This window comes from Aphelocoma coerulescens, chromosome 5 (genome assembly GCF_041296385.1).
Source record: "Aphelocoma coerulescens isolate FSJ_1873_10779 chromosome 5, UR_Acoe_1.0, whole genome shotgun sequence".
Classification (NCBI taxonomy): Eukaryota; Metazoa; Chordata; class Aves; order Passeriformes; family Corvidae; genus Aphelocoma; species Aphelocoma coerulescens.
This window is the reverse complement of record NC_091019.1, coordinates 9,315,526-9,327,972: the sequence shown is the minus strand read 5'-3', so window position 1 is coordinate 9,327,972 and position 12,447 is coordinate 9,315,526. Positions and strand designations below refer to the sequence as shown.

The 12,447-nt window shown below is 33.9% G+C and overlaps 1 protein-coding gene across 1 annotated transcript in view; it reads right to left on the bottom strand.

Moving 5' to 3' along the window:
- The window catches only part of METTL15 (methyltransferase 15, mitochondrial 12S rRNA N4-cytidine), a 90,787-nt gene that overhangs the window by 50,534 nt on the left and 27,806 nt on the right, over nt 1–12,447 (bottom strand). The window contains exon 2 of the mRNA XM_069016499.1: nt 810–946. Coding sequence (XP_068872600.1) covers nt 810–946 — 137 coding nt within the window. The remainder of the gene's footprint in view (nt 1–809; nt 947–12,447) is intronic.

The window sequence follows — 12,447 nt, the reverse complement described above, 5'->3', positions numbered from 1 at the left end:
GAATTTATTAAGTCTTGATTACTTCCTATTATTTAATTTTGTATCTACATATTTTCACTTCTTGGTCAGATCTGAAAATTTGACTTTCTGAAAAGCTCATATTCAGCTCTTTATATTGCACACTTTTGCATGAATGCATTGATGTTCTGATTGAGTTCTTTCTTGAGTTAAGTAAAGGAAAAAGAACTATGCATAACTAAAAAAAGATGTAAAAAATTTGCATTTAGCATTTGTTCATTTAGCAAATTCAGCACTCTTATTTAAAAGGAAAATCGAAGCATAAGCTATACACAGAAATCGTAACTTATTAAATTGTTCAGTAGTTTCTGAAGCCAGTGGCAAAGTACTTAGCAAACCTAATACTGAATTACAATTATTTTGGGGTTTTTTTAATTAAAATATTCATAATCCATATTTAAATGACCTAATTATTTTAAAACATATTATTCCATCATTTTTGTGAAATATTTACCACAAAGATAAGTTTTTGTACTACTTTGCAATCAGAATCATCTCAAGGCAAGCAGAACACATGAATCTTTCAAAATCTATTTTTAAATATAAAATTAGCTACTTGATGCATGCTTAAAATTAAAACTACAAAATACACATTTAACTCCAAACCTAAGAAGAAGCTGCATGCAAATACTCATAAACAAATCGAATTGGATCTCTTATTTACAGGGTACATGCAGCATAGAATGCTATTCTACAATATGCAAATAAAATCAATAAAAAGATATTACATTATGTATAAAATACTGAAGTATCAATCTTAACCATATATAAGACAGGAGAAGACAACTTACGGGTAGGATTCTGAAAGCTGCTGAGCTATTTTGTAAGCTGTGGGATCCCTGTCCAGTGCATACACCGTGATGTCGCTGGCTTTCTCTAAAAGAGCTGCTGTGTGGCCTCCGGCTCCAAATGTCATATCAAGGAAGCACTGTTGAAAACACAAACACCTTTTATCTTAGAGCAGTGATAAACTGATGGTTGATTTAAAACTTATTTTGATAATCTCCCTAATATACTAGCGGAAAATATACCATTGCCTTTTTGGAAATATTTTTGTATTTTGTGCAGAATTGCAATTGTGTCAGAATAATCTTTTGCCAAAAAAAAAAAAACCAACAAAAAAAAAACCCAAACAAAAAACAAACACCCACAAACAAACAAATAAAAACACCCAACCAAACAATACCAAAACAAAAAAAAAGCTTTCTCTCTCATACCTGGGAAGGGTGATTGTGACATCAAACTTCATATTGAGATAAAGTGAATGGAAAAGGCTGCTAACTCCCAGCCACAGCATGGAAGAGAATGTCTGGAGCAGTTTGCCTGCAAAGATGGGAGTCTAGGGAACTGGTGAGCAGGTTCCAACTGGTCCCAGCTCGAGAAAGAAAGGAAGAAGAAGAAGAAAGGCAGCTGAGATAAGACTCTGGAAAGGTGAACACTGCTCTCCTGACAGCTCTGCAGTTTCTGTAGATTCATTCTAGAGAAGTTTCTATAGTCAGTGTCCATCTGACCAACAGGCTGACCAGGAGGCTTTGCTCCTGAGACCTTCCAAAGAAACAGCGACTTGGGACATAGTCAGCCACCTTGAACCAAGACACGATGGGCTATGTAAGTCTAAGGGGAGAAAATTAGTAGAACTTAATGCTGTTTTAAGTCTTCTCTCACCTACAAAAGAGCAGTAGTGTTTCTAGAAGCTGCCGTATGCCCCTTCTTCCTTTGGCCTAGCAACACTGGTACTTGACTGATTAAAAGTCAGGAACTATTTTTGTTGACAGAAATAATTGGCTCGTCACTTAGCAATGCAGTGGTTGTATGACTGCAATTCCACTCAGGAAATATTTTCTTTACAAATTACTAAGTAAGTATCTATAATTCTATAGTCTAGTGAAAGCATACAGGAGCACAGAAAGAAAAGGATTTTTATTGCTTTTATGACAATGTATCTAAACCAAACTAGAAATGTGACTTACTCTCCCACCTTGGTATTCCCATAAGACTTTTCTCTCAGTTGATTGAACTGACCTCTGTTGACTGGGGAAACTCAAGCTAAACCAGAAAAACAAATTCTCCAGATACTTCAATATTAATATCTGCAGGGGGGGGGTTTCCCACTTCTCAAATTATTTTTATGTGAAACAGGTTTTCAAGACTACTTATCAGCTACAATCATATTAAATAGAAATTAATATGACCTAAACTTATTCTCACAAATTATACACCCAAAGGGTAAGCACATTTTAAGTGAAATTTTCCAGTTTAATTCTTGAAAGAACTAAGATTCAACCACAAATTCCTTTGGATAAGAACAGAAATTCAAAGGTAATGAAGAGCCAAACATTTTTCCAGAAACATATTTTAGAAAACATAAAGACTTACATATGGAAATCCCATAACAGTAATAATAATATTATGATAATACTTATGAGACTAATAATGTAACTCTACTGAGGCTAAAAGTAAGAGCAAATTTTGATCTTTTAGGATCTTTAGGCTGCATTATTCAACACAATTTCTTTGTGCTATACTATCATGTTTCCTAAGCTTATGCTCTAGAAGCAAAAACTTCCTACAATATTTTACAAAGCTAATGAAGGAAACAAAACTTAGTTAGGTGATCACCCAATATTAAATTGCATCACTCATATGAAGAAATAAAGCACTGACCCAGATTTTTTTGTAAGCAATACCTATAAGACAAAACTATGTTACAGAGGACATACCATCTATACTATATAAATGCTCCCACAACCTATTTAAGCATTCTGATTTATCTTCTGCCATAACAAAAACAAAAGTATACTCATTGAATCCAATTTATAAACACAAACCTGAAACAGTTAAAAAATGTGGTTGTTTCTTTAATACAACTGAACATAAGAATTTAGCTAGAGTTTGAACATACTTGCATATGCTAAAAATTCCAAGCATTTTCTCTATAAGTTCTCACATACCACTAAGATTCAGAGAAGCTCTCTTATGACAAAGGTTCCAATCAGTTTGGGCTTTCTTTGCACTATATTGTTACTTCTACTACACCCGTAAAAATCCAGTACTGGCTGTTGAAAGGGATATTAAACTAATTAGCGACTTTTTAATTATCTCTCTTCAATGAAAATTATTAATATAAAAATGTAATTGTTAACTCTGCATTTAGCTTAGAAAATTGCAAAAATGAACATGAGTTCTAGAAAATATACAAATTCTCTTAAATTACTCTTAAAATTTCCAAGGTATATCTGATATGCTTTGATTTCCACTCAAGTTATTTCCATTTAATCCTTACCAGAAGTAATGTACATAAGCAATAAAGAGACCTCCAACTTTTATATTCTAATTCTGTAGGGAAATCCATTTAGAAAAATCCCTTCAGAAATATGTGGAGGAACAACAGAAAATTGAAATCACCTTTTTATTTTTTTGTATAGGATTAACCCACTCAGAAATGCACTCAAAAAACTTAGTCACAACAGTCCCAAGTGTCATTTAGGATTGCACTTATTCTGCAGCAACACATTAGAATCAAAACCAATCTAAATTACATCATAATTCCTCTTGGAAAAAAAAAGTTTAATCAGCATGAGTCACGTCTTCATGGTTAGGTTTGGTTGTTTTGTTTAAAAAAACAAACAAATGCTCTTACTCTTTATCATAGCTAGAAAACTAGGAAGAAAATTTTCGAAAACATCAATATTGTCTTTCCTAAAACAGACCTACAGTGTTGGCAGAAAGAGTCACAGAAGGTATAGGAAGTGTCAGAAGAGCTACTTCGATCTTTAAAATAAAATACTTTGGAATAATAATTTTATTCCACTTAAACTCACTAGTAACATTAATTTCCAGGAAATAGTCTTTTCCCACTAATATGTTTAACTACTGGTTTATTTCTTGCATGTCTGTCTTCTAAACATCTAACTCTTCTTTGGTCATCTCTAAGAAAGTATTGAACAGATTTGATCCTTCTTTCACCAACACTTCTATACCACAGAGAAAGTCCTTTGTTCCATCACGTTTGAACAGCAGAATATGAAAAGATAAATTAGGTACCTTTTTGGCCAAATCTCCAGACAATTTTGATTTTTTAAGCAGTATGTAATACTGAGGGTTTTTTTCCAGATGAATTTTTGAAGATCTTATAGCTCATTCAAGAATACTTACATTTTGTTTAACAGTCTCACCTTTCCTCACAGACATCTGCTTCTGCTTTCATTCATTTTAAATTTGATAAACTTTAAGCTTGATAAGCCCTTTATACATGCTGAATATTAATGAACCATACAGAAGATCTTGAAAATACTAGCAATGCAAAGTAGAGAAGAGAAGGAGTCATTGTACCATGACATAGTGACAAACCCTCAATATTCTGACAGCGTTGAAAAGCTTTAGTTAAGAATCCATGCAAGCACTTAACTGTGAATGAACACATGCCCACTGAATTCCACTGCCCTTTCTGAAAGAACCAACAAAAACCAGCCAAACCTTTAAGCAACAGTAGACATCATCTTTAACCAGAGAGCACTAGATACAAGAGGATACAGCTTGGATTCAATCCACATTCAATTTCTCATAATCTAGCTGTTCCGCTCAGAAGCCACTCTTTGTATCCAGAACTTAAAAAAAAACACCTATCACCTTAAGTTATCAAATAGAATGGTTATGATATTAACACGACCATTTTGGAGCATTGATCAGATTTGAAATTAATCACTATAGTATCCTGCTTCATAATATGCTTCTTATATATTCCATCCATCTTTCATGCCTGAAATAAAAGATGCTTCATTTTTTTCTTCCTCTTTCTCTCTTGCCTACTAGTTTTTAATCAAATAAAATTAAACTACATTTTATCCTCCTGGTCCTATAAATACTGGAAAAGATTATTACATGAATTTCTCCTGCAGTGACTCACCATTCCATTGCTAAGTTATGATAGTCCCATCAGAGTCCCCTTGGGAATTTTATAATCAGTTTGTGACTGTACATTTTAGAAACAATTTGGCTCTTTCATGACATACAGATAACAACAAACAAAAATTTCACAGCTTTCATTTTACAACTAGCTCTAGTATAGTTATAGAGATACAAAGAGTTTACCATTTTACTATACAAAACTTTTTACTGAAAAGCTCTAATAATACCTTTTAAGCATTTCATTTTACTGACTGATCTGTAATTCCTCTAGTGATTATGTTCCACATGTAATAAAGCTTACTCCACAATGCTTAATAGCCTTTGTGATTATTTTTCCTTTGCTGTGTAACAAAATGAGATTGCAGAACTTACACAAAATTGAAACTCAAACATGACATACATAAATTGAAACTACATAATACTTATTTTAAAAAACTTACTATTTCAGTATTTTCCACTCCCCTCTTTCTATCTCTTTAAAGGCAAGAACTTTATACCCTTTTTAAAGTAATTTGATCCCTTAGATGCACAACTTTATTTTCCCCTACTAACCTTAATTATTTCAAGCACTCCCTCAGACGATCTTTCAAAAAACATTTTTTCTTCCTCTCACAACCCTGACATTGTCTGAAAGAGTACTTCAACATATTGGACAACATCTCAAAGAGACTTTGGCAAATTGCACTAAATATCTAAGACATACTGAGTTAGAATACAGGACATGAAGTCTTATGCCAAACAATCTTCTATCCTGAGTATCAGTACTTCATGAGCAGTCCCTCTCTTTTCCATTGCCAACCATGTGACAAACTCCTGCCGTTTACCTTTTTGTTTAGACAAATTGTATCGCCTTGTTCACACTTACACAATACCAAAAGATCATTAATACATTATGATAAACTAGCACACATGGCATTTGCCACAGGTCTTTCCAACAGGTAACATTAATTTCTTGTAAAAACAGAAAGCCTGTTATTCCCCAAAAAGTGACCTTGCACTGCATAATTATTTATTCAATCCCCAGTCCTGTTTATCCACTTTTACTACTAAAGAAAAAAAAAAACAAATTAAAAATCTGTATTGACAATGACCATCTCACCTGCTTTCAGCAAGTGTAATCACCTAAACCATCTTACCTCCAAGTTCTCTGATTAAAAATAAAATAAATAAAAATCACCTTCAAAACAATCTTCCTGGGAAAATGCCTTTCCTTCCTCCAGTCCTGTTTCACACTTCCTTCAATGATATAACACACAACCACAGAAGAGACAACTGTACAACTATTCCCCTCTGATACTCTTATATCCTGTTGTTGGCATTTGTCCCCTTTTTGTCGAAAGAAATGTTTCGTTGAATGGCAGCCATTCAAGTATAGTGAGTAGAAGATTTTGCAGTACTCCTCCCAAATTAAACGCTCATAAGAATCACAAGACTTAGAAGGTAATGAAGATAGCTATCATGTCATGGAAAGACAAACTGACACTACATAAATTATAGTGCATGACCTCTATATAATGTAAAACTCATTAAATTTTGCCATTTGCAGTATTATGTATCAAAATTGGTCCAGGTGTAGTTTTCAGAGGAGAACCTTACTCCAAGTTTACTTAATAGCCAAAAAAAGGAAAAAGAATCCTACCTAATCAGTTACCTCTTTTACCTAATGGGAAAGACATACTTCCTGAGTTGCAAAAAAACAAGTAATGTTGTTTTCAGAACAGAAAAAAATATGAATGTTAAGATTAAAACATGAGCAGAAGAACAGCAAAAAATATGAATACCAAGTTTAAAATATGAGCAGAAGAAAAATTAACTTGCAAAAACTACACACTTTGCCAGTATCGTATCAATACTATATACAACATTTTAACAGTGAGACATGCCTGATGGAGGACTTTTCACTCAAAATTGGGCTTCACAAATGATAAACTATAACTTTCCTGTGGCAGAAAGGAAATATATCCACAAACCCTGCTGCAACAGCCAGGAACACAACCCCAGTACCTCACCATTCACATTTCATCTTCCAGAAGAAAAAACAAGAGTTACAAAGAATGACAATTATGAAATTAGTATCTTTTCAATTTTATCAATTATGAAATTAGAATATTTTTAAGAAACTTGCATAACATATTTGTTTTGAAAATGGTACTCTTTCCACTTTTTACAGGCTTGAAAAAAACCCCAAAAACAGAATACCGATTTATTTAAAACATACTACAAAGAAAAACTGAAGAACAGCTGTCCAGCATCCAACCTATGCTGCCTAATTTTTAGCCTGCTAGAAGAAAAGGAAACACCTGGAAACTGGTTCCTGAAGGAAGAAAAATAAAATGGAGACTCTTTCATGCAACTGACATTCATGCAAATGTCAAAGTAACAATATTTTTTCTTGGAGTATTATTATTCTGAATAGTCTAACAAAAGTATATTCACAAAAATGAATGGTACATGATGAGAGCAATGGTTACATGATGAGAGAAATAGATTCTGTAATATTTCTGTAATATTAAAGCCACCATCAACTAGTGTATTCCAAGCCAATCAAAGCTAGGTCAAAGTGCTTCTCTCTGCTTTTACTGATCTTTCTCAGTGGGATGACAAGCCAACATTTTTCGCAGTAATAGATTTTTCATACTTGAAATGAGAGCTAGTGTATGCTTGTAAATGCAAAGAAGGTCAAACAACTAGGATGTTTGTTAAGGCTAACAATAAATATTTATTACTGCATTGCCAGGCACTGTTGGTCCATATCAAAGTATTTACTCTTATTTTATTTGTATCTTTTCCATCTCTTTGTGGAAAAAAATCCTAAGAACAGAAAAGTAATAGAAACAAAATAATCAAAACATTGAAAGATGCTTTTTGCTACTTCATTCTTCTGGTGTGTCTACGATGAGTCATGTTCTCTAAACTTGTCTGAATTTCCTTGTTATTCACAACAGAAATTGTTCACTGTCACAACACAACTTGTTTTCCACTCTGCTTTACTTTTCAAATATCAACTCTAAGTGCAATAAAATATATCTGACCTCTTGATCAAACACCTTGAATTTTCTACAGCTTACCATTTTAAGACAGTCAACTATTTAACATACACTAAGTATAACAAGCTGAATTGAAGTGGGGAGTAGTGACAACAAATTCTACAGGAGTCTTTTTCTAGCAGTGGCTTTTTCTTTTTCCAAGAAATAGTTGGTCTGCTTTATCCTTTTATTACCACATCTTTCACAACTAATCACTGCAAAGGTATGAATAGAGACATTTTAAAAATAGTTATAGTTGTCAGTGTTTCTTGAACAAAGCACACAGATTATTGTCTGGGCACATATTTTAAAGTCCGCTTTAGCTCCTTAGTAATTTATTTTCCTTCTGCAAAGCTCAAAATTGAAAATTAATGTTCAGTGCTGGCCTTTGTTAAAACCAACCTCACTGAACCTATAGTTTCAATAAACACAGAGAAAATTAATCAGAAGGACAAATGAAATCTATAATCTTTTCCTTCTAAGAGGAAGGAAAAACACATCCACATTCAACTTATTTTCTTCCAATCATCTAAATTCAGGGATTCTGTTAAAAAACAACATGAAACAGAATATATGCTACAGGGAACTTCCAATCCTATTCCAGCCAACAGGCCAGACTTATAATACCCAAAATCCTAAACAGGCATCTGGTAGGAGATAGTGGCAAACACTTCTTTAAGAAGGCAACCCTCGCAAAACCACAGCTCACTCCACAACCAGTCTCCACACAGAATTACAGATGTTAAGACTGGTATGCATGGAGAACAAAGGGAAACCTCTGGGAGCAAATACACCAGTTCTGACCCCACCAGACTATCAATAAGAACACAGCTAGTGCACACATAAATTCACACACATGTACAAAATCTTACTAGCAGGAAGAACTACCATTTGAAAAAGTTAGTGCTTGAAAAACCAAACTTATCAAGCTAGAACAGTTCTGATCTGCTGCCTCCTTCTTCCCAGATAGCAGTAGTAAATAATGACAATAAATATGCCTCATGATATTCTGACTAGTTTTCTGAATTTCAACAGAAGACCAATTACAACTTCAGTGGATGAGCAAAGACTTTTCATCCTAGAACGCATCTAGTCTATATGGCAGAAGACAGGAAAAAATGTTCTGTTGCTTTGAAATCCATAATACTTACCCAAATTAAGTTACTAACATTTCATTTAGGCCTTTCTAATAGCTATTCTGACATTCTTTGGGATACAGCCAAAAGGTTCAAGGATTTGCATATTGTTGAGGTTTTTCTTTAATTCCACTTCTTTATTACTTCATCAAAATGCTTTGAATTTACCATGATGCATCTTAAAAACCAGGAATCTATGGAGATATTGAAGTGCTTTAAGATAAATGTCCAAGTGGATGGAGAAACAAAAATGTTTTCAGAAAAAAACTTCCCATGTTGCAACATGCAGCAACATATTACATTATACTTTTAGGAACAGAAAAATATTATTATTTTCTTTTTTAATACTATTTTTAATGCACAAGGAGATTACCTATATATAGTTCAGTTCAGTACATGCATACTAATGAACACTAAAAAAATGGTGTTCAGTAACTTTAAATACTATGGAAAGATACAACTAGCTTTCTATCAACAAAGTAGACTAAGCCATTTTGTCCAAATTAATTTACAATCTCCAAAAACTGAAGTTAATGCTTTTCACTGTCATTAAACTGTATATACATGCATCATATGCTGTACAATGAAAATTAATTCAAGCTGCAGAAGCTGGACAACCAAGTACCACAGAGCTCTAAAACTTATTTTGCCCCACTGCCTTAACATGGCAAGGTGTTAGTTCCACATGACAGAAGAAATGGGTGTTAATGTCTTCACAAATGAGTTGATCGGAAAGGACCAATCGGGCCCTGGAAGAGTGCGTGTGGGGGTCTTTACAAACACCAAGCTGAGCACATTTGTTGCATAGTCCAGCATAGTGAATTTCTGAACTTTAGAGGAAAAGTGTGCAGGCTTAATAGACTTATGAATATTAACTTCTCTGCCCAAGGTGGGCTGAAAGCTCATTTTAACGGTCATACAATGCACGATGTGGGGAGGATACATGTTCAAGGAGGAATATCTGGTAGGCGATTTGGGAAGGCTTTGCCTTCCTAGTCCCTCAGCCAATGAGGAAAGGAGGAGGGCAACATGCAGCCAGGAGTTGAGGATTAAAGGAGGTTGCATCCTCCAAAACCTCAAGAGAGATCTCACAGGGTTATGGCCTAGTGGACACTCTCTTTTTATTCGAATAAAGTTGATTCTTGCAAGACTCCTCTGTCTCCTTTGTGGACGCTGGCCTTTCACAGTGTGATTTTCCACACACACATAAGTCAGTTAAGCTATTTCTGGGACCAAGGCGATTTAAAGCATTCTCACACTGCCAAAACCCTATACCTGCTATAGAAAATGTTTTTCAATTAACAGAAAATATAATGTTTCTGAGATGATGTTATGCTCTAATGCAGATGTTTTCATAAAAAACTGAATGAAAGGAAAAAAATCTGTTCCGTAGCAAAGTATTTTAAAAGAAAGCAGAAGTGTCAGGTTTATGTATTTTCACCATAATATCTGATCTAAACCTCATTTGCTGCTGAAATTATTCACCAACAAAATAAACAGTACATTTCTCCCATTGCTGTTTTACTGAGAACCAGCGAGAAACAACATAATCCAAATCCAAGGAGAAAAGGAATTATTATTTACACGCTAGGTTATGTATCTTTGTACGGGAGAGAGCATGATATGATTGGTCGCTTGACCAGCCACCCCCTAGAGGGATTGGCTGACGTTCTCTAACACCCATTCAAAATATTTTTTCCAGAGTACCAAAACAAGGCTGGAAAACAAACCCTGGTGCAAAATACAGAATTAGTTTACAAAATCATCTTTCACTGTTTCTCAGCTAAAGCATGAGAAAGAAGAACTTCACAAAGTGCTTCAGCAGCTGTTTTTCTCAGCTAGCTGTATGAGAAAGAAACTTCGTAAAATGCAAAGGCAGCTGGAAAATTCCTCTGCTCCTGCTTTTTAGCACCCACAATCTCCTACCCTCTTTCTCCAGATCACCTCCAAGGTATGCACAATTCAAGCCTACAATCAAGATTTCCACAAACTGTTGATTTTAAATCAAATTATGTCAGTACAGATTATCCCCTGGAGCTCTCTGACATGACAAACATGTTAAAAGTATTGTTTAGACATCCTAAAAACAGTAATTGAAAAGGCAAGTTTTTTACATTGAAGAAAAAAAAATTCTCCTGAACACTTACCATGTATTCAACATTTGCATTTCTTACAGCACTATATATGCACTATATATCATTCTGTCGGTAATTTCCCACTAAATCACCATTTCATCATTTCATCTTCTTTCCGAAATGGACTGAGCTTTTTTAAAGAAATTTTACTGTCAGTTTTTGAAAAGTACAGCAAAACATATGAGTCTAAAAGATATTATGTGAGATATATGCAGAAAATCTTTGTTCTGCAGCTCATCACTTTTAAAGCCACATCTTGGAGCAGTTTGGACAGATCATGACCAAATATACCAGAAAAGAAAAAAAAAATTTAGGACAGTCCTTTCTTAACACATGTTCTGAACAACACAGACCAGAAAATTATAAAAACCAACAGAAAGCTGAATTTTAATTGTGTAATAATTTTGAAGGCACTTCTAAGATATAACTTTGCCATAGATAAAAAGGAAATAATTCCAAATCTCCTTACACAGAATCTATTTTGGGTATCATTTTGCATTTTAAGTTGCTTACAATTATTTCTGAACAAACTATGATGGTCATTGTGTGCAGCAAATAAAAGAATGAAGTACAAAAGGAACTTTGAACCGTTCCCCTTAGGTCGCTGTGAACATATTTAAATAACAATAAAAATAAAAAGCACTTCTTTAAAACTTATGTAAATGAACATTTACGAACCAAAAAAAAAAAAAACAAAAAACAACCAAACCTATTAATTGCAGTGCCAGTGCAAAGTCTCACACAGGTAAAGTCACTTACACCAGCTCAGTTACATCAAACAATCCAAAAGGTCGGTGTTGACTTTGGAACATCTTATTATGGTAACAAACAATCTATTTAAAAGACACTAATGGAAGTAGGATCACTTTTCGTCTGAAAGACATATGGAGTCTTTTTTCTGTCAACTGAAGTTCATGGCTGGATTCAGCTTACAACTCTGATCAGACTAACATGCTTAAAACCCTACAGTGCGTAGAAATCTCACAAACATTCTCCTGTCAATAACTAAAAATTATCCTTGTAACATTATAAATAATACTTATTGATAGCAGTCCTTTCTTCTAATTGTACTTTTATAGGAAAATAACAATGCAAATATATGCTCAATTTATTTTGAGCATACCAGAGTAATGAAATAAAACCCAACCAATTAAAAAAAAACCAAAAACCAATCAAAAACAAACAAAAAAACACAATCAAAATCCACAGCCCTCTCCAGAAGAA